Consider the following 23620-nt stretch of genomic DNA (forward strand, 5'->3'; position numbering starts at 1 on the left):
TTAAATACTTTTTTCCACCTCTTTGTCCTTGTACAGAAATTAACACATGCTTGGTGACATGGACTTTATGCACTGTGTTTATTTTTGAGCATTTACTCTAGAATAGGTTTATTCCTCTTCCCTATGTTTGATTATTTTGTCTTTTGCCAGAAAAATTAGTGTGTGTAGCTGTTTGCATTTGACTTACCTGACTATCTGTTTTTCAATGAGACTTATTTTGGTAGCCGGTCTTCTGGGTTCTTCAGCTCTTGCTCCCAAGTCTGCTGGGCCTTAGTCGTTGAGACAGAGCAGGACATACATTAATCCTTGTACAGAAAACTGGAGTACAAGAGTCAGGCATGAATTAACTGTGTGTAGAACTAGAAAGCTGAGAAAGGTCTACATTAAATTAAACTGTGTCTCTGTACCGGATTCTGTATGTTGCATATATAATCCACCGGAAAAAAAAATCCTTAATGGTGAATTTTTAACATACCCGGAAAGAAAATTAATGATGAAAACTTACTAATTGGTAACAGATTCTCAGAGATGAAAGAAATTAGTTGACTGGTTGACACATAATACAGGATTTAGCTGCTCAGCTTGATTTCTTTTTTCTTTTTTTTTTGGATTTCATGATTGTTTTTTATATGTGTAGTATTGCTCTTCATGGATATGCTTGCAGTGTTCTGCTGTCAGCATGATCTTTCGAGTATTCTATGCTGTTACTTAGCTTGATCTTATTCTTTATAAATTAAAATAGAATTGTATTTAGGTGCATTAGCAAGAGCATGAGCTGCAGGCACATGCTAACTCTGCTTCCACATGATTTGCAACATTGTAAATGAGAATAAAGTTAGGGGTATAACTTAAAGTTTCTTTAATGCCTTCTTTCCTTGCCCCCAAAGAGACAAAACACTTCCCCCCCCCCTTGGAAACCAGCAACCATCAATACTTAAATTAGTTGTTGTCTATTTCAGGTGGGCATTGGTTTATGAACAGTGTTAATTCTAGCAAAAGTGAAGTTCATATAGAAGCCATCTTACAATAACTGAATTAATCTCCTATGTGTATGGACTCACCTTTTAACCTTTCTGAAGTGATGAGGATATATATATTTTAAGCTATGATTATAATGTTTTTTCTTCTTATTTAAACTAACTTGGCAGTGAGAATTCTCGCCTTGCAGCTGAGGTTTACAAAGATATGCCCGAGACCAGCTTCACTCGCACAATATCCAATCCCGAGGTGGTTATGAAACGACGGCGACAGCAAAAACTAGAGAAGAGAATGCAGGAATTCCGCAGTTCTGATGGCAGACCAGACTCGGGTACTTGGATTTCTCCTGGTTAAGTTGTAAACAGTAAACTGTTCACAGAGTATTTTTAAGGCCAGCAACTCTTGTAGATTTGACTTAACTTCTGCTTTCTCCAACATTTTTTTTTGTACTTCATGGCTAATTTATCTATGATGTAACTGAATGAAGGATTTGTAGAGGTCATATTCCAAAGAAGTGTGTTCTTTGACAAGTGCGAGTCAAAGCTTTCAGTGGTGGGCAAATTGATGGGAGAGAATATGCTCATTGATCTTGCTAATGGTGCTGAACTGGGGAAGAAGGAAGGACAGAATTAGACTTATTAAGCTGACAAACTGAGGAAGTCTTCTGAAATAAATGTAATTCACTTTGCTAAGAACAAGCTGAATGACGTGAATGTAAAAATGCCATCAGTAGCTGTGGCAGTCTGCTCTCCCTGTTTTTCCCCCTTGCACAAATACAAGATGGCAAGGAGTGATTGTTCAGGTCTGCACAAAGGGTTCTGGTAGATCTTGTGAATATCAACAAGCAAGTATTTCACATTCTTGGGAGTGGGGAGAAAGATCATAATAGTTGTATAGACATCAACGTTAAATGAATAAATGAAGCAATGTTAGTACTAATAAAACCTCAAATGATGTATTCTGTCCATGGAAGAGTAGTGAAGAGGGAGTTAAGAGGTGTAGAAAACGTCACCTGAGGGAAATCTTAAATGGACATTTTAGAGAGGGGCACAAATTTGCTGGCAAGCTGGGAAAGGTCAGTTCTTCATCCAGTCATTGTCACCGTTTCATTTTAACTTCAGGTAATATTAGGAATGGTGAAGCACTAGGGAAAAGACTGGCTTAGAGAAATTAGGAAAGCATCACTGGAGCTTTTTGCCGGTGGCGGAGACAAATTTATTTCAGGGATGTTATGTAACTTTTCTTGTATTAGTGGATTGACTAAATGATTTCTGAAGGGGTTCCTTCTTATATTCTGTTAGAAATATAATGAATGGCTGAATGTCTGTCCTTTTATTCTCTGGTAACATTGTTAATTAAATTTTATTTCCAAGGTGGGACACTGAGAATTTATGCAGACAGTTTAAAACCAAATATACCGTACAAGACAATCCTGCTGTCCACTACGGATACTGCAGACTTTGCAGTTATTGAAGCACTGGAAAAATACGGTCTGGAGAAGGAAAATCCCAAGGATTATTGTATTGCTCGTGTAAGTGAAGTTACTATGTCACGATCTTCTCATGCTTCATATTTGATTTTGTTCCTTGCAGTAGCTTTAAAACTGAATGGAAAGACTCTGATAGTTCTGTGACTGACTCTTTAAAATCTAACAGCCTCAGGAATTCTGAAGTCATTTGTCAGGTTTTTTGTTTTTAAAACCTAAATCTTCCAATCTTACTAATTTACTACTTGCTACTTAGATAAATATTAATAATGGAAGTAACATATTTCTGTATTTGCCACTGTGGTTTTATACCACTAAGTGAGCTTATGGTTCTCAGATTTATAAACTAATTGTTAAACCTCTGGATACCTAAATATGCTGTTGCCTTATGCCTTTCAACGGTAGCTTACCCTCATTACACATCAAGAAAGTTTAAACATTTACGTTTACTTTAAGCTTACTTTCAGAATTTAATTATTTTAGGAGTTCTAAATGAATTGTATAGAATTGCTGTTTCTTAGAGGTATGGCTTTATCAAAAAGTCCCATGGGCAGTACTGATTAAACGTTACAAGCTTGTGCCCACATCATCTTTCGAAAGAGAATAGTGAGATTTGAAAATATTTGGTCCATTGATTACATTTCTGGCTATTATTTGTCTAAAAAACCTTGGATTTATTGCTCCTTAAAAGGATGAAACACGGAAAAGTGTTTGTGTCTCATATTGTGCTCTCTTCCCCTGCCCCTTCTCTGGTACTTAAAGTGACACTGGAAAACAGTAAGAAAGTTTATATTATTTGCTATTCTCTGCACTTTCTAGCTGTTGTGAAGGCTGTAGAAAAATCTTTGGTCTTAAAATTGCTTTCTGATTTGTTTTTTAGGATATCTTTGAGTAAACTTAGTGCCTACTTTTGCTGTGCTTTACAGCCTCTAGTGGTCTAATTATCTGAGAATTGGCATGTTGTTCTAATTAGTAATAAGGAAACTGTATGGTGGTAATGCTTTTGTAGTTTCGTAAGAGTGAACTTATCTTAGTTTTTATTGTTTCAACAGTTTTGTCTTACTTCTAAATATATTTTTAATGAAGTTCTGGACATTTTGTCCTTGTTTTCATTAACCGGAAATAGAGGTCCTAACTGTGAAAGTTAATTTTACTTCAGTAAAATTTTACATAGGTTTTTATTATAGAGGGGAATCATTTTGTAAGTAAGAGGGTTTTTTTAATGACACAGCATAGTAAACATTGATTCTCAGTTTTGGCTGTGAAGTATTTTCTACATGTAGTTTTAATTATGACAATTATCTTCATATTGTGGGTTCTATAAATGAAATTCATGATTCACAGTCACTGATCTTAATAAATAGGCTGCTGACTTGACATGCTTATTTTTCTGCTTGTCTGAGAGAATTGTGGGCTACAGCGGAGGCATTGTGACTGAATTTAGAAGATAATTTTGCATCAGTTTGTTCAGGGCTAGAGGGTATTATGAAATATTTATATTTTAGGGAATTTGTTGAACTGATTGCATGCTTACTAGGAAAAACTATTGCCAGTCGTGGTGGTGGTGTTCCCTCTCACCTCCCCTGTTCTCTGATCTTGTGTGGGGATGTTTAATGTAGAAAATAGTCTGAGGAATGTTGCTTTGATCTTGGGGAAGATTAACAAAGTCTTTGCTGTGAAGCAAATTGATTTAAATTAGTTTTCTGGAAAGCACTTCTGGAAAATATTTTGTCTTTTCTGAACCACACATCTTCTTGATATAGTAAGTTTCTGTACTGACATAAGTTGTATGCTTATATTTACATTTGAAATATGTGAGTAGTCTTCATTGGCTAATAGCAAATCTTTTTTATACCTTTAAGTGTAGAAGACCTTACTGTTTTGCTCACCATGTCGTTGTAGTAGGCTAAAATCTACTTGGCCTTTCTCAGTGCCTCTGCTGATACAGTGCTTGGTTTTAAATATGATAATCCTTCCTTTTTTAATAAAGTTGAGTATTTTTAACCTAACTTTAAAACCTGGCTTTTGCCAAATATTTTATAAAGTTGCTCTCCTTGCGTGAAACCATAAAATATCCTTGCTTTGGCTTGATGTCTTTTATCACTGTTTTCTTTTTTGGAAAGTCACAAATACAGTGCTAAGTAGAAGTACCAATGACCATGACATCTTTACACTAAAGTCTCATAGCTGTTCTTTACCCCTGTTCTTTTTCCACAGTGTTCTGTGGAAGACAAATCTATCTTGCATGTGTTCCTATTCTGTACTTTTGGGTTTAAAACAGTGTACAGTGGAACATAGAACTTGTTTCTTATTGGTTGGGATTTTGAAATGTTTTGTTCTCTTTGAGTGGCAGGTGTAATGTCTTCAAAAAAGACTTAAGCAGTTGACATTTACTTAACTACTAAGATGGATTTTAAGTTACATGACAAGACCTTTATAAGGCTGAATAAGTACGTGTAATAAAGTTCACTCATTTCTAAGTTTCAGTTGAAACATGAACATTGTAAGAATTTTTCATAACACTTACCATTGACTATTTTGTAAGTGGCAGTTTCCTGCTGGTTCTTGCTTTCATACCCTGGTTTGTGGTGTATTGGGTTGTACCTTTATGCCCACTTCTTAAGTGCTTTTCTATGTAGTCAAGTAAATGCAAGTTTGTTCCAATACACATTTTGTTTGTTTCAGTTTGCTTGATTTGCGTTTCCCTGAATAACATGGGGTTCACTGCACTTCTCTCAAGATGTCAAATTAATTAGACAGTCTTCTAAGCTACCTGTGCGTATTCACTTAAGGCATAAGACTTGAGGCATGTAGCAAACCAGTTAACTCTTAAAAGCAGAATCTTGATTAGAGTTTAGTTTTAGCATGCTCTTATTTTTCACTTGTGGATAAGGCATAAATAACTTCTTACAATGTCAAGCAAAAACGTGCAGTTAGTGGTGATTAGTATTTTTGTTTAATTTTTTCTTTTTTTATGAAACAGACATCACAGTCATGAGACTTAAAATATTTTTTAGCAAGTTCCATTGTTTTCATTTTTTTTTAGTTTCTTTCACAGCATATGCAGCTAACTTGTAAAGAAAATTGAGGATTAATTCATTTGAATAAGCAGATATATTAAAACATACAGTAGATAGGGGTTTTTTAATTAAAAAAAAACATTAAAATGACAAAAAAACTTAATAAAGAGCTGTTATAGCATGGGATTTTTGCGTATGAAACTTTTTTGCTAAGGATAGATCTGATAACTTCCAAGGCAATTAGACCTGGGGGTTCTAATTGACAAGCGGTTGAATATGAGCCGGCAGTGTGCCCAGGTGGCCAAGAAAGCCAACGGCATCCTGGCTTGTATTGGAAATAGCGTGACCAGCAGAAGTAGGGAGGTGAGTGTGCCCCTGTACTCAGCACTGGTGAGGCCACACCTCGAGTATTGTGTCCAGTTTTGGGCACCTCAATACAAGAGAGATATCGAGGTGCTGGAGCGAGTGCAGAGGAGGGCAACGAAGCTGGTGAAGGGCCTGGAAAACAAATCATATGAAGAGCGGTTGAAGGAGCTGGGACTGTTTAGTATGAGGAAGAGGAGGCTGAGGGGAGACCTCATCACTCTCTACAACTACTTGAAAGGACGCTGTAGAGAGGTTGGTGCTGGTCTCTTCGCACAGGTAACTAATGACAGAACGAGAGGGAATGGCTTCAAGCTCCAATAGGGTAGGTTTAGACTGAACATTAGGAAAGAATTTTCACAGAAAGAGTGGTCAGGCATTGGAATAGGCTGCCCAGGGAGGTGGTTGAGTCACCATCCCTGGATGTGTTTAAGAGACGTTTAGATGTGGTGTTGGGGGATGTGGTATAGGGGAAAACTTTGTAGTGTAGGGTAGATGGTTGGACTCGATGATCCCAAGGGTCTCTTCCAACCTAGACGATTCTATGATTCTATTTGCTGGGGTAAACAGGACAAGATAGATAATACTCAAATACTTAAGCCCCCTGTGGTAAGTAACAGCTACAGATAAAGTTAAGTCCTAAGTTGCTATGGACTTCATTTCAGATCCTTAGCTTGTATTTTCTGCATGTTTCACTGCATTTTAAATGAGTAAATTGGAATGACTCTATGATAATTTGTGTATGCTCATGAATGCAGTTGTGAGGAAGCAGAGTATATTCTTCCTCATTATCTGTAATGAGTTTGTTTCAGTTAGTAGATTGCCAGCTGACAACTTGTTTCCAAGACTTGTGACCTTAAGCTGGTTTTACCCATCTGCATTTCCTACGCTGTTGCAGAAATCAGGGAAATGTCTGTGCCCGATCTCAGCAGTCTGTATGGACTCCAATTCATGAAAGGATATTTAACTGCATCTTCTGTTTTTTCCAAAATGAAAGCAAATCTCTACCCATGAGCCAAAACCCAATCATAACATAAACTTGTTCCCATGGTTTGCTGCTATTGTAAAATGTAGGAATTTCAGGCTTTGTGGCTGACACTGAGGCAGCATTTGCCTGAAAGAGAGACGTTTTCTAAAACGGCTTCATTGCGATTAGAAGTCTCCTGGCTGCAGAAGCTCAGGTGTGGTGTTTTGTGTCTTTCCGCAGGTTAGGTCACACGCTTTTTTTAGAGTGACGTATATCTGTGTTATCAACTCATGCTTCCTGAGGAGGAACAGTACCAGCCTGGGAGGACGAGGTCTTCAGTGCTTTTGTGACCCCTCATCTCTCACTTGTCTCATTTACCTTTGCTGCCGTTAAGCCCAATGTAGAGTACAAATGCTCATCCAAGTTCCAAGGCAGAAGTAATACTAGGGTCAAGTAGTAGCACTTGTGTATTTGTATCTCATCTGTCCTCTGACTTCACTGCATTTGGGTTTTCTTTGGCTTACTCCCCAGCCTAGTGTTGGTCAGCCCCTGGTACCTGTGTAGTTCTTGTGTTCTAACTAGTTACCTTCTGTCTCGAGGCTTTTGGAATTTAGAAATTGTTGCTTGTTGAATAAGGCTTGAAACACAGTGTTACTTTAATTAGCTTAATAAAATTAGGTATGGGTATAATTGATTTTAAAATCTGAGATGTAAAATAGGAAAGAGTGGTTTGGCAAGATAAGATTTGAGTGTAGATGTGTTTCCCTTCAGTTTATACATTTTAATGTTTTCCTTGTTTTATAATATCTTGTCTATTTGAAAATCTAATTAAAGATAATTTAATTAGTGCTATGTTTAGCCACGTTTTGCATAGAAAATGTTTTAGAGAAAGGCCAATGACTTGATTACCTACTTTTGATCTTAAATGTACTTGTTTCCTGCTTGGAAGAAGATGAAAGGATGTTTGAGGTGGATCTGTGAGAACTTGGTTAACACTGAAATGGGTGCGGAGAGGAGGCGACAAACAAGAGTGGAAAAGCCTCTTGAGGGCTGCAGCACGGCAGGGTGCAGTAGCCAATGGCTGCGTTACTTCAGAAGGTGTTGCCTGGGTCATAGTTCAGAAATGGGAATAATTTTGAATAGTTTGTTTAAAATAGAGCTGTTTGTGAATTTCATAGAATCATAGAATGGTTAGAGTTGGAAGGGACCTTAAAGATCTTCGAGTTCCAACCCCCCTGCCATGGGCAGGGACACCTCCACTAGAGCAGGTTGCTCAAAGCCCCATCCAGCCTGGCCTTAAACACTTCCAGGTATGGGGCATCCACAACTTCCCTGGGCAACCTCTTCCAGTGCTTCACCACCCTCACAGTAAAGAATTTCCTCCTAATATCTAATCTAAATCCCCCCTCTTTCCAATTTAAATAACATTGTTAGGATCACAAATGAGGAAGTAAAAATTATTTTATTTTATTTTTTTATTCAGCTTTGAAAGATCTATCTTTAACTTAGAAGGTACTCACGCGCTGCAATACTGCCTGTCGTTGTTTTTTATGCTTGATTGCTGTGGGGAGCAGTAATGCAAATGTGCGTGAAATCACAGGCTGGGTCTCCTTCAGAGTCAGAACTCATGAATCAAGGTTTCCCCCTTCCTCTGCCTTGTAAGGATGTAGCTGTAAAATGGTCTGGACAGTCAGTGGTTCTATTCCCAACGTATACTTAGTTTTGTTTCTTCCTTAAAGCTAGACAGCATAAAGCCATTGTGTGAAATGCTCCAGTTGTGCCCTTAGTCTCTGTGTAGACCAGGTAAAGTTTGGGTAACACAAGGATGCAGGAGGTCTCATGACTTTCTCTTTGCCAGCTTGTCTTGCCATTTCTAAAGATACTTGCATGTTGCGTTAGCAGAATGGCATTAGCAAAATGAAAGGCTGATTCCAGTGTGTGAGATAATAAAGGAAATTTATCCACAGATACTTTTTTTTTTTTTTTTTTTTAATTCCCCTTGGCTGTTGAGAAGTTGGAATAATTTTGCTTACTAGAGGATGGTCCTGTCTACCTTAACTGTAACTTGATTTACTTTGCTTTTTAAATATATTTGGTGTTCTGGGAAGTGTAACTGTAACAAGAAGCAAGAGAAGAGAGTTAGAAAAAGTCCTGGAAAGCAAAATGCGTTTCACGTTACTGAATTCTTTTGCTTTATCTCTTGTTATTTACAAACAAACAAAATAATCAGAAGATACGCTCCCAAATCCTCTGTTCTAGTTGTCCACTAACAGCTCTGAAAATTGATAATGGTTCTTTTCTAGGTCATGCTGCCTCCTGGTGCTCAGCACTCTGATGATAAAGGTGCTAAAGAAACTATTCTTGATGATGATGAGTGTCCACTGCAGATATTCAGGGAGTGGCCTAGTGATAAAGGTATGTCTAAAAAGCTTTAAGAGATTTTCGTACTTTGGGTGTTGTAAGACATAGTATAGACCGCCTGTAAAGTAAGAAATTGGAACATATTTTAAAGTGTTCTGTTTTCAGGCACTTGTAATACTAGGTGTTTTTAGAGTTATTTACTGTTTTATTCAGCACTGTTTATAGTAATACATCTTTAGACAGTAGAAGGGTTTTACATTCTATCCTGAAGTTTCTAAATTATCCCCTGTGGAGAAGTATCCTATTAATCTTTTCAACAGTATTAACTTAAAAATAACTGCATAAAGAAGTGTCAGGAACTTAGTAAGCTAGAAGTAATCCTATGGAACGCTTACAAATAGATGTTGGATGTGTGCTTGTTCACTGATAGTGAGACTCAAAGGCTGTATAATACTGTGTTCTAGGAATACTAGTCTTTCAGTTGAAAAGGCGGCCTCCTGATTACATCCCAAAGAAATCCAAGAAAATAACTGATGGAAAGCCATTAAAGGGGAAGGAAAGAGTTGACGGGTCTGGCTATGGCTCTTGCCTTCCTCCTGAAAAACTACCATACCTGGTAGAATTAAGCCCAGGTAAGAATTCTGGTTATCTAATAATCTGAATTTACATTGTTACATAGTCATTTTGATTTCCCAAAAATAAAGTCTTTCATTGGGAGCACAAGAAAGTCTACTGGCAGCATGAATGCCACATCAGTTGTTCTTCTGATGTTGGATTCTAAATTGGAGCTATCTAGAGGTATACAGAGGTGGAGCTTGGAGTAAAAAAAGGGGAGAAATGATTGACTAAGACTTTGTTTCTGTTAGCATGGTTTCAAGTATAAAGTTTTAAATGCTTCAAAAACAATAAAAAAAAAATCATGCAGTCTTCAGCTTCCTTTGGATTTTGAGGTTTAAAACTTGGTAATGAGTAAAACAGTTTAACAAGTCACCTTGTGATTTGGGGATACGACCAGAAAAGCACTGCTTAAATCTGGCTTGTTTTGCATTCAGAAGTATACTGTAGCATACCTAGTAAGATATATTTGACAGTGCAGTACATGAAAACTACATTTTTAGAAGGACAAGAACATGAATTTTAAAATCAAACTTATTTGCTAAACGTTTTTCAGCCTATATGGAACCTTCATATCACTAGCAAGGCTGAGTTTTATTTTGGCATCATTACAACTCTCTGGGCTGCATTATAATTTACAATTAATTTTATGATCTAGGAACAGCCAGGGGAGCTTGATTGTTTACAGCAAAACTGCTAATAAAAAACCTGCAACTTCTACTCTTAATTTCTATTGTCTTCATGTTTAAAGATTTGGATCAAGACTTTCGTTTTTGGTGATTTAGTTATTTGCAGCTCAAAAAAAAAAAAAGCTAGATGAAATTAGCAGTACACAGAATATATTAAGTGTATTTTTTATAATGTTCTATATGATGAGATTTTATTTGCATATTAACATTTTGGGTTCTTTGAATAGTACTTTTGCTTTCTTTTCTTGTGCTCTAAACTCTGATTCTTTTTGGAGCCTGGTTGCTTTAGTATTACAACGTTGTGCTTGGGCAGTGGAGCAAGACATCCATTAACTCAGAGAGGAAAAACAATCTGAAATGCCACAGGTGGCAGGGCTGTGTACTAAGCCTTTGCAGGTTGCCTGTGGGACTGACCTATTGTTCATGTTTTTCTTCTAACAGCTTGTTGTCGCTTTTCTAAACAATAAGGATTGTTTCATTCCGTAGCTTTCTAGTACTGATGTCTTTATATTCTATGCAGTTTCTAAAGTTGAAAGAGTTTAATGCACTTCATTCTTATAAACTGAGTAAGTGTTGTCTAGCTATAGTTTCACCCTTTCCTGTCTTTTCTTTTCCTGCCTCTTCCGCATGTTCTGCATGGTATCTGTCCTGCTGGTGCTGCCTTCACCTGGGTCCTCTGCATGTGTTTCTAACCCCAGGGAGAAGGAATCACTTTGCCTACTACAATTATCACGCTTATGAAGGTAACGCTATATTTAGTACTGTTCTCTCATTAGTCACTAAAAACATTGCTGGCTGTAAATCTTTTGTTTCTTTTTGTCAAATGAAAGGCTCATCCTGCTTATCTTAATTTTTTTCAAGGGACTGCTTCTGTAAAGTAATTGTCTGTCTTGTCAGCTGCCATTTAATTATTCTATCTGTGAACAAACATCAAATAGATCATGAATGTGCTATCATCCAAAGAGTTCAACCTTCCAGCTAAGGTTAACAACTAAATTTCATAGGTTGGTTTACAAGCACTGTTGTGGTAGAAAGAAAAACGTTCCTTGATCGATCTGCCTGCAGAATTTATAGTTAAAAAGTGAATTGGGTAAATACCATGGAACTTAATCGTGCTTTTCAATGTTTGACCACATTGAATGCAGTGGATGAAATTCATGGTGATTTTTATGAGAAATAGTGTTTGGACCACTGGTAAAGTGACCTCACTTTCTGCTCTTTGGTATTTCTACTGGCCTGGTTTGTGTTGTTGTCTAACATTAACAGTGTACGTCAAAGAGATTTAGCCACAGTAGACAGTAGAGTCTTGTTCAGTTTTATCTGTAGCATTTGAAATTGATAACCTAACCTACAAATCATTATGGATCTTTGATTCTCCTTAGAGTTTAGAGTAATATGCAGATATGTCCTGATTTGGCCAAATAGACAAGAATACAAAGCCACTTTCTTCTTCATTGTGAAATGTCTACAGAAATACCTTTTCCTTTTCTTACTTTGTTACCATCTGTTTCCTCATTTTATTTTCTAGACTGCTGTAAAAGTACTGTACGTCTGTCGGTTTTGCTCACCCTTTCATGGCTGTGGAGTACAATACTGGGGTTTAGAGAACTCTGTTCAAACTTATCCCTCCAGTGCTCAACTCTTTGATGAATTCAGACTTCCATTTCATTTAGATCATTATTCCAGAGGGCAGAGAAGTTCCATAGAGTGTGCCGAACTAATAAGCATAATGAGCTCTGCAGGAGCACCTGACCATTGAGTAAAAAGGTTGAAATTTAGTTGCATCTCGCTTGGAAAAAAATAATTACAATTTCTTAAATTTTGTATCTAGGAGTGTGGAAAACAAGTCTTAGTACACTAGAGTCCAGTCTGTCTCTTTGGAACAATGCATTTCAGGATACTTGTATTTATTACAGAAATAACTGTAGGAGTGTCCTGTCAAAATATTTGCTGTTCATATTCTTGCAGAAGAGCCTGTCAGACTTGTTTCGTGCCCTGTGCAATTGCACAAATTCAGTAGGTTTGCTACTGGAAGTATGTCCTCGTTTTCCATTTCTCCACAGCTGCTGACATTGCTGGTTGTGTGACTGTTTTATAGACTGAAGATCAGATTCTGCACAGTACGGTAGAGGATGCACTTCCGTAGCTTGTGGCTGTAAATGTGGCAGTCAGCAATTGTCTCTGTCTTCGAAGTCATGTAAATGAACCAATAAACTGAGATGAACATAACAGTAAAAGAAATAGGCTGGATAGACTGAAGTGAGATATGGCAGCACTTTGAACAGCTGATACTGTCGATTTAACTGTGAATATGGCTGCTGATGAGTTCAGGGATGTTATGAACTTCAGTAGTTCAATCATAATATTTAAAGGCTGAGGAACATGACAAAAAGCCTCTTTTTTTTTAGGATGTGAGCCTCAGATTTATCCTGCAAGCCTGAAATAAAAATTATAAAACATTTTTTAAAAAAAGTGGAGTGGGGGGCAAAACCTTAAGGTTTTTCTCCCTAGCTCATCACGAAAAAGTAACCCAGAGCTGTAGAATTAACAGTAATGCAAGATGCTGGGAACACGCAAGTATAACAGCTCAGAAAGAAGAATTACAGGAGAGTGGAGAAGTTTGAAAGCCTTGGCCAGTGCAGTTTTCCCGGCCAACCTTCTTTCTGAGAACAGAGCTGCATTATGGAATGTGGTAACGCTTTTACACGTTAGTCTGAAGGAGCTTTGTTGTCTGTCACATTCCTCACTAAATCTTCCTTTACCCAAAATGTTTACTGTTGACTCTGCTGGAAGTGCACATCTTGTCTGAAATTTAATAGCAGAATTATCTCCTGAATTTGACATGATATTTCAAATCTGCCCAACAAATCTCTTAAACTTCTTCCTGAGTGCTAAGAATTTAGACAGTAACTTGTGCAGGAAATCTGTTGCTTTTCAGTTTGGATTTAACTAATTTTTAAATCAGTAGGTGCAGTCCCTTGTGTGGACATTTTTGTTCAAGTGTGAGCATACTTGTTTTCTATGATTTGATCTTCATAATGTGGTTTAGTCTGTTTTTAAGTTGACACTATTTCCCAGCACTGTTTCAAGCACCGGATTAGCAAAATCAATTGAAATTATCATCTCCAAAGTGATGTAGGGTTCACCTTTTAGTGGTGAAGTAATACATTTAAAATATATATCCATGAAGGGAGGCCTGTCTTGTCTTTTTCTGTTGATCAAAAATGTACATTTGTATTATGAATCACTGAGTTGATGTGCTTACAGTGACTGTTCACTTCTGTTCACTACACAGTTTTTTTTTATAACACTTTTATTTGAAGGATGAATGTTGACTCATAGCTGCATAAACCCAGTCATGAAATCTACTTGTATTGCATCTTTAGTATGGAAAGTGATAGAAAGCCACAGTTTTCATGTGTTTTACATAAAAAAATTCACTAGTGACTATAGGTGAATAATAATATATTTGCATCTTTTTACACTGTGTGTTTTATAGTGATTTTTACTGTACATTTACAGGCTTTCGTGTTTTTGAGAAACCCTGTTTTCTAAATCAGTTTCCTGCCTGGTCTTTGGTGATAAAGTCTGCTTTCTGATTGAGGGTTACCTCTTGAAATACAAGTTTTCAGTCTGCGATACGTGGTATATACAGATGTATATGTATCCTTGTATGTGTATTTCTGCCATGGGGGAAAGTAAGTTGTGAAACTTACTTAAACTTGGTACAGTTTGCATTTGATTTGAACCCTCATATGATGTCACTGGGAAAAGCTTTGTCAGGTAGATAATTAAGTCCTATGTATGCAGTAGTGGGTAGTTTGCGCTCTTGAATCAGTTCTTGCTTCTTCATCTTGAGTCTTGGAAGCACGTCTGGGAGGGCATGTTCCAATTCAATTTTCTAAGCTTAAAAACCCCCAGAAAACTAGACATTTTCTGCACCTATTTAGCTCTGCTGATGTGATTCAGTCATGGGTACCGTAGAGAGAATACAGGCCTTGTTTTTTCCGTGCCACGTGTTTACTTATGCATGTGTATAAAATGAACAGGTTTGTATGGAATTCATATGTTTTCCTTATGCCTCTTGCTGCTGCTTCTGTATTGTTTATTAATGCCTACCTTTCTTAGAACTTTGATCATTCAAATTTCTGAATTAAAATTGTTGTCAGATAAAACCCGCAGATACATTATATATTATTTCCACACACACACCCATACCACACACCCCCCAAATCCTGGATCTTGAGTTGTGTGGCTTGGATCGTATGTATTGTCTTTCTGGATCATCAGAAGTCTTTATGGTTTGTCCTTAGAGGCCAAAAACAGCCTTCTTGGACTGCCATGGTTTGGGGCGCAGGGACTTTGCCATAGGTATGGCAGAATCTGTGTCCTGCTGCAGTGAGTTGAGGAATGCATCCAAACAACATTTAGGCGAGCTTCCAGCTGTTGAAAAACAGGAAACACGGGACTTTACACGGTAGTATAATGCAACCTTCCTTCCCTCCTGCATCCCTCCCCTAGAACAAAAAGGCTTTTCATCCTTTTTAGATTTTGTAGTAATTCTCTTCAAGATTAAGACACCTTTTACTGAGGAAGTTTTTTCTTGTTACATTGGACACTCCAGAGGAACAAAACAGTCTTAATTTGCCTCAGCAGAAACGCTGTGATACTAAAATATATTTCTCATGTGAAGGCTCATTTTATGCGACATGCATCTATACTGAAGATACACAGTGGTGTGAGGTAAAAGTTTATTCACAGGAACTTGGTTATTCATGGATTATTCACAAGTGCTGAACTCGGGAACGAGATCCAGAAGTTATCTTAAATAAACACTTGAAAAAAGAATTTTACCATGTATGTAACTGAATATTTCAGAAGCATGTAGGAGTGTTTTAAAGTTTGGGTTTTTTTCTTTCCAAGGTGTCAAAAATGAAAAAGTATGGGGCGAGGGGGAAATATATTGAGTATAGGGGTAAAATCACTAGACCATAAAGCCTGTTCTCTAATCTGTGTATAAAGATCTTGGGAGAAAGGGCCATAAGAAATTAAGAACAAAAGTCCTAGATGACTAGCCCTGACTTCTGTGCCACTGACTTTTGAAATTCGGGTATTTTTGCATGTTGAATAGAGGTCCTTGCCTCCAAACTGAGTCTTGTATCTTTTGGGTGCCAGTTTTAGCAAACTGGGATGTGAGTAGTAGGAGGAAATGTTTTACTTCCGGATTCATAAATAAATAAATGAAGGAGCTACTCTAGTTTTTGATGTGTAAGTTGTGGAGAGACAGAATAACAATTCAGACAATTGGGGGTAAGCAGCCAAATGTATTCAGTAGTGCATTACATGTCTGCATTTGGTGACATTGAAGATGCAGCCATATAATTTCCGATTAGCATTGTTAAGTATTAAAAATTGCACACAATTTAAATTGCTGAAGATACTCTATTAGTGTTACCTTTTTAAGTGTATAGTGATATTGGATATATGTCTCTATAGAGCCAAATACTGGGATTTAATACAAGGTCTGTCCTTATACCTGGAAAAAGTTTAGAAGGCTAAGTGCTCTTATGTTTAATACTTATTTTGTGACGGATGACATACTACTATTATGACAGTGATTCTAAATATGTTCAATAACTGGATATTACTCAACATATCAATATATGTTATATCAACACTTACAGTACTAGGCTATGGATTGTCTTTGTCCCAATAACATCACAGTACCCCTAAGAGAAGCTTGCTAGTAGGGACACACGTTACACTTTTCCCTGTGTCAAAATCACATAAAACTCTGTTGCCGTTCTTCATTGATAACAGAGGTTCTTCCCTTCTCCATTCACTTTGTGTTTTCTGTTCTTTTTTACTGTTGCCTTAATTTCTTTGTGTCATCTGCTTTTAATTCCTTTAAGTACATGTTCATTGAAGGATTAATAGAGAACTTCATAGACTAAGTGAAATTTTATGGTTAGAGGGCTAGCATTCTGATTTTAATAAACAGACCCTGATAGTAATGCTAGGAGTTTACAATTAGATTTAGGGAGGTTCTGTTTATACTGACTTCCATTTAAAATTTGAAGATGACTAGTATCCTACTGAAGACAGGATCACTATATGTGCCATGGCTTTAATAGTATTCTCTAATGCTTTTTTGGAGATGACTTGAGATCATTGTTCATGCCCACAGGTAAGACAGTCTTTGTCTTGCAGCGTCCCTTTTTGCATCTTCTTCCCTTTGGAGGAGAAGTTGGAGAGAAGTCAGAAGTTTAGTAGCTGATAGTATTTAAAGTTGTAGTACTTTGTGGGAAGCGGGGAGGATTTATATGTATGCCAAAACCCATCTGCATTAGCCTGTGAAAGCAGCAGCTAAATCCTGTGCTGCATCCAGTGTATCTTGTGAAATTTTATTCTATTTGGACAATATGTTCTTTTGGGCGGAGGAGGAATACTAACTTTATCTTTGACCTCTTTTTCTGCAAGATGAAAATATAGGTCAATGGGACTAATAAGATAAGCCAGAAGTGCTACAGTCCTGTATATCAGGACTGAAGCTGTCATAGGTAAACATTTTGTAAGATTCTCTTTTAATATGACCCCATTTCAGTATCTGATGAATACTTTTTTGTGTGTGTGTATGTGTGGGGTTTTTTTGGTTTTGGTTTTGGTTTTTTTTTGGTGGTCGGACTCGATGATATCAAAGTTCCCTTCCAACCATGAAGATTCTGTGATTCCGTGAAAACAGTTTGTCATGTTGGCCACCTGTCAGTAGATACTGCTGTACTTCTAGTAAGATCAATAAACACTATTTACTATAGAGATCTGCAGTTATCTAACTTTCTAAATCTGTTAAATCCGTATTGGAATGCTCATATAAAATCTTACAGATTAACAAAAATTGTATTGCTTAAACTACTAAGGAAATACAGAAAATTTTTCAAAGGTTCAGAATAGTAGTTCTTGATTACTCTGTTCTTTGCACTTGCAGAAAAAAGCCACTGTGTTGAGTGGGCTCTGTCTGCTTTCAGTGTTTTCATACTGTAATGAACATGTTCTCAACAAATCTTGAAAGAATGTCACTCAGTAATTTTTATGGTGAATGTTGCTAGTCTGAAGTAAATTGCAATAACGTGGAAATATTGTGGGAGTACTTGAAATTTAATAACTTACAAATTAATATTTGTCACTTGCTCCACAGATGGTTCTGACTCCAGAGATAAGCCAAAGCTCTATCGTCTACAATTAAGTGTCACTGAAGTTGGAACTGAAAAATTTGATGACAATTCCATTCAGGTATGGGAAAAAAAAGGAGACTCAGATGACAGAACTGATCCAACAACTGGTCAGTTACGTGTAATTGTGTAAACTAGTAAAAAAACTCTGTGAATACCCTTCAAAGCTAGAAGGGTAAAATATTGCTGCAATTTCATGTTAATGGTTGTAATTATGATTTATTTTATTTCCTCTCTCTTGCTTTAAGAAGAAAGTAAGGCTTTCATTATTTAAAATGGGGTATTCTTTTTCTCACTGGATCAAATGGTTTGTATCAGTGTTATCATAACTGCTTAATGGCTTTCAAGTCCTAGTCTTGACCCCTTTGAGTGAGGTAGGATCTCTTAAATGTATAAAACAAGCACAATTGTATGAAGTTTGTGCCAGGGAGTCGATTATAGCACCCTGGGTCCATGTCAGTGCAGTTAGTTGACTTGTAAATACTTGCATTGTGAGATTTCAAATCAAAACAACAAGTGGAACAAAAGAGTTCTAAACAACATGTGACCAAGAAAGTGAAAAGCTTTTTATTAAGGGATCTCTGCTACACATTTTAGTTAAATGTGTATTTTATCTCTGTTGCAATGGAAATTGAAGTGAAGCTCAACTGATTTTAGTACCACTCATCTGTGTTAAATTAATAAGCAATCAGAGTTAAGTTACTAGTCTGTGAATAGGGTAAGCTACAGTTCAATCTTTTTGTTTTAATTTCTGCTGCGGTATAATTTAGTTTATTCCATGTTAATTAATTCTATTTCCAGTTATTTGGTCCAGGAATTCAACCTCATCATTGTGATCTCACTAATATGGATGGAGTTGTTACTGTAACCCCAAGAAGCATTGATGCTGAAACGTATGTGGAAGGCCAGCGTATTTCAGAAACCACTATGCTGCAAAGTGGAATGAAGGTTCAGTTTGGGTCATCTCATGTATTTAAGTTTGTGGATCCCACTCAGGACCATATCATTCCTAAAAGACCTATTGATGCAAGTCTTATGGTCAAAGGTCCGAGACACAAAACTGGGTGAGTAAAATTTATTTTCTTCCCACTGAGATGAAGGGGGAAGCCTTGGAGAAAACAGAGAATGAAAGCATTATAAATGACTGGTGATGAGTAGACTATGACTTTAAATGAGTACTGAATAGCTGCTATTAATGTTAAATATATAATAACTATTTTAATACTTGAGCTCCACCTTGTGATGTTTTTTAGGATTAGCAAGTGTCTCTTTCATTATGAAGTATTCAGACAAGTTTTTCTGATGCTCATTTCTGTGTTAAAAACAGTGGAATGCCTTATTTTAATGTATTTCAAAGTTCATCCAACCTTCAGGAAAAGTAAAGAATTCAGTGAATGTTTTCAGGGAGCCTGGTTTTTGTTTTTTCTCAGATAGTAACTTTTAAAATTCCACTAGAAGGATTTGGAAATTAAGTAGGGTAATCATGAAATGAGACTGTCAAGGTGGGAAGCTAAATGTCTCAATATAGCAACCACTTTTTACGGTGTGATTGATTATCTTCTAGCTTCTGCGTTGCAAGGACTAACAGTCCAGATGTCCGTCCTGTTGTTTCTCTGTATATTCATGTTTTTGATAGGTGCATAATAGAAATATTGATTATAGATTTAGTGACTTGTAGGGGCTCAGGTATTCTGTTGAGTGACTATAGAAATATTCAAGAGAAATAAAATCAGACTGTATATAATGATCAGCATTATTTTTTTCTCCACTTTATTTTAACGTGGAAGTACATTGTGTGCTTGTTGTAAGACCTGTCTGCGGGAAGACCTCCAGGCATTTAGCTGTCATGTAGTATTTCTGCTTAAATCTTGAGTTCATTCTACATCTAGCCTGCAGATCAATAAGCAAATGCTCTTGCAGGTTTACATAGTCAACTGCAAAGCACTGTACTAATGCAGAGCTTTACCTGGACAGCAAAATAGCTGGTAAAGGGCTGTTGAAGCTTGAACAATCAAAAACTTTTTAAATATTTAGAATTAGCAGATAATAAAATGTATTACTATGATTTATGAATGATATACATGATGAAGATGGTTGTACATAGAGTACTGAAGAGCTGAGCAAAAAATTGTAGCAAGTCTACTACAGTCAATACAATACCTTGAACGTATTTTTATGTGGTTTTATATTTATATTATTTATGTTTGTGTGTTTATATTTTCTCACTTGTCTGGGGAAAAAATGTAACTAGGAATCTGGGGTTTTTTTGCAAAGAAATTTATCTGTATAAATATTTGCAGTGGTTTTATATAAAGAACTGATAGTGTTTTAAAAAGCGAATATTAACTGGACTCATGGTATACCCTTTGATTTTTAATTTACTAATTTTAGCTACTCTGTTCCTTGTTTGTTTAAATGTTTAACAATATCATTTCTAAAAAGTACTTGAAATGTTATCTTGCTTTTAGAGCTGTTCAGGAAACCACATTTGATCTGGAGGGAGATGTTCACAGTGGAACAGCATTACCAGCAAGCAAGGTATTATATTATGAGTAAATTAGCAATAAATAACAAAAGATCATGTGTAAGTTAGGCCAAAATTATAACATCAGCAGTATTTAGTAAAAGGTGACCAGTTCATCATTGTCCCCAGCCACTTCCTGTTGTGGGTGGGCTTGGGTATTGTGCAGTTTTTTTAAATTTTATTTTTATCCCCCAAAACTCTTCTGTTTTAAGTTTGTATTAGCATTTGGCATGCATTCCGTGCCAAGAATAGTAACTGCTTTTTAGAAGGGGAAATTTCTCAAGCCTGGAATAGTTTCTCCCCAAACTGACCTATTAAAGGCAGATTACATACAGGTAGAGATTCATATTAGAAATGATACATAATTATCTCATGTAGGTTGCATATGACTATTGTCATCTGCGATAGGGTAAATAAAGGTTTTCTATAAAATGTGAAAGGGTGTTCAATTTTAATTCAACTAGGCTTTTAAAATTTAATGGATGTGACTTTTGACTTCAATAGAGCTCCTGTACACACATTGACTAAGCAAACTGTCTTTGTAGTCATACTAATAAACATTTTATGAGGTGATAATCTTTTCTTGCTTTCTTTCTGCACTGTCTTTCTGTTAATAAATTCTATGCCAGAGCTGCATTTTCCAAGAGCAAACAAATAGAGTAAAATGACACAATGGTTAATGCCTTTCTTGGTTCTATGATCATATGCCTTAGAGGAAATGAGAGAATGAATTATTTCAGTAGTATGTAATATAGTAGTCCTTCTAGAAATGCATTTCCTTTTATATTTTATTACTGATATTATCAAATTGAAATACTTGTTAAGAAATTTAGTGATAATGGTGTGGCAGTGCAGGTATTAATATATGATAGCTTTTGAATATATTTGTTAGTCTTTTTCTTTTTTCTTTTTTTTCTTGGGAGAGATTTCTTATTCGGTTTTTCTCCTGTCTTTATAGCTTTGTTTGTGACAATGCTTTCTTTTATCTTGGATGCATTCCTTACCTCTCATAGGAATTTATTCAGTGACATTTTGGAAGGAAAAAAAAAAAAAGAAATTTTGTAAACTATTCAAGTACATCAAAATTGCTCAGAATTGGAGTTTCTGACATTATTCTATAGCATACCTCATTCTTTTCAGATCATGAGAAAAAATACTTCTAGTCGACCTAGGGAAGCTTGGGAAGATTTTAAATTTTTTTTTTTAGTTGCACTATTTGAGAACGTGCATGACATCTTGTTAAATCGCTGGTGAATCACTTGTTTTCTAACAGTTGCTCTTATGAGTTTGCTTTTCTGTTTGGAAAAGGGTAACAATAACTTCCGTGACAGTTCTCTGAGACCTGGTGATGAAAACTGATTCGTGGATTGGCACATCAGTACTGAAAAAACTTATTTTGTTCAAATTCTTGTTTTGAGATATGCTTTTTGTAGGTTTTCCTATGTCAAATCAAATTATTTAGTCATTGAAATTTCTTAGGAAATATGGAAACACTTCATATTTTACTGATGTTTTGTTTTCAGCTGTTTATACTGAAAAATATTGCTGCTTAAAGCAACCTTTTTTTCCCCCTTCCTGGTAGAGTTTGTTGTAGTTGAAAATCATAAATTAAAAGCTTCACATTAAGGAGCTTGTAACATTGAAAGAAAACAAATGAAATTGTAAATAAAAAATGGCATAGTTTGCCACTTCTTGTCTTGGAAAATTAAGGAAAGTCTGATGGGCTAGACAGTACATAAGAACAGAATAAATTCTGTATCAATAATTTAAGTGCCTGGAGCTATTGCAGAAGCAGGGTAGGGGAGCATAGCCAGTTTTAAATCTCTTACCATGTTTAACTTTGTCTCTTAGCTAAAGTTTTCATTAACAATTCATTCTTAGTTTGTATTGATACCTATGCAACTTTTAAATAAAGGTGTTTGAAATTTTCATTATATATTCTTGCATTAACAAATAGCTGCTCCTGGCTGGGCATTGTCATCTTTTGAATTGCAAGTGTGCTCTTCAATACTTCGTTGTGGTGAAAACACCTGCTGAGCTGCTGGATTCTCTGCTGTACTGTTCTATTCTGTTTTCCCATCTCTTTTCAAGCCCCAAATTGACACTTCATTTTAATAGTGACAAGCACAAATACTGGCTAATCCAATGTTTGCATGCTAAGCACCTGTCCTGCTGTTTTGAATTAGAGCACCAGCAGGCTTGATGGTGACAGGACATCAACAGCATCCAGCACAGCTGAACGAGGAATGGTGAAGCCGATGATTAGAATAGAACAGCAGCAAGATTACCGCAGACAGGAAAACAGGTAGGAAACATGTAATCCATTACTTCTTATAATAGAAAAAACTGGATACATTTTTCTGATAGATCAAGCAGCGTGTTAAAGTGTCATAACTACCTTATTTTCCCTGTGGAAAATGAGGTTTCCTTTGAGATCTCACTCCAGATAAAACCCAGGATTAACAAACAAAGCAAAAAAAAAAAACCACCTTCAGAATATTTTTTTTTTTTTAAATTTCTTTGCTTCAGTACTCTGTTTTTTCTAGTTCCCTTTTTGTAAAGTAAAGCTGATAGTGATGTCCCGCTGTTGTTGATTTGTGGTTAGGTATGTTGTATGAAGTGCCTTTAATAACAAAAGTACAACTATCTGAAATTTTCATTTGTCAGTGGCAAAATGATGTGTGATTTACTCTGGAGAGGGAAATGACCAGCTCATTCCTGTTTCTTCAGTAGTGTTGTTGGCAAGTCTTGTGAGCAAGAATTTTAGCTACCTCCTAAATGCTTGTCTTGTAAAGTTATGTAATTTATAAATACACATAACACCTCTTTGATTTTTGCTTTTGTGATATAGTGGCTGTTATTAGGTAGGTAAATGCTATTCCATTTTGTTCATAGGCCCTTTTTTCAGGTATAGAATGACACTTCTCATGCCCTGCGTATTCAGTTTGTTTCCAAAGCCATAGTGGAAAACACTGACTTCAAATCATATGTCATTTTCTTGCTGTTCAGTCTCCATGTATTCATAATAGCCTAGTTCAAATTCACTTTGTGCCCATCCAAAAGGACTCAACTCCTTGTTAGACAACATCTTTTAATATTAGCATTGCTTGAAAAATTGTGTCTATTTTCTGTCATAAATAAATAAGACCTCATGAGATGCATCGAAAGATGCTGGTAGTTGGCTGGCATCATTGCAAAGCCAGTGTCTCACCTTTGAAAGGTCATGGAGACAGAGGTACTGAATGACTGGAATAGGGCTAATACTACACTCATCTGAAAAGAAAAGACAAAGTGGAAGAGTGAGAAAATACAGACCAGTCAGCATTATTTCAGGCCCTGGGAAAATTGTAGAATAAATCCTGGTAGAAGCAATTTCAAGGCACACAGA

General features: G+C 36.3%; 1 protein-coding gene across 6 annotated transcripts in view; it reads left to right on the forward strand.

The window, feature by feature from the left end:
* Positions 1–23620, forward strand: part of AFDN (afadin, adherens junction formation factor) — a 133337-nt gene that overhangs the window by 40615 nt on the left and 69102 nt on the right. For 3 of the 6 annotated variants that reach the window (XM_074169033.1, XM_074169034.1, XM_074169035.1), the window contains exons 5-13: positions 1149–1309; positions 2352–2509; positions 9118–9229; positions 9640–9807; positions 11178–11222; positions 17675–17769; positions 18510–18772; positions 20177–20246; positions 22419–22537. In XM_074169033.1, coding sequence (XP_074025134.1) covers positions 1149–1309; positions 2352–2509; positions 9118–9229; positions 9640–9807; positions 11178–11222; positions 17675–17769; positions 18510–18772; positions 20177–20246; positions 22419–22537 — 1191 coding nt within the window. The remainder of the gene's footprint in view (positions 1–1148; positions 1310–2351; positions 2510–9117; positions 9230–9639; positions 9808–11177; positions 11223–17674; positions 17770–18509; positions 18773–20176; positions 20247–22418; positions 22538–23620) is intronic. The other 3 variants (XM_074169036.1, XM_074169037.1, XM_074169038.1) reach the window with 1 other exon arrangement.

This window comes from Numenius arquata, chromosome 2 (genome assembly GCF_964106895.1).
Source record: "Numenius arquata chromosome 2, bNumArq3.hap1.1, whole genome shotgun sequence".
Taxonomy (NCBI): Eukaryota; Metazoa; Chordata; class Aves; order Charadriiformes; family Scolopacidae; genus Numenius; species Numenius arquata.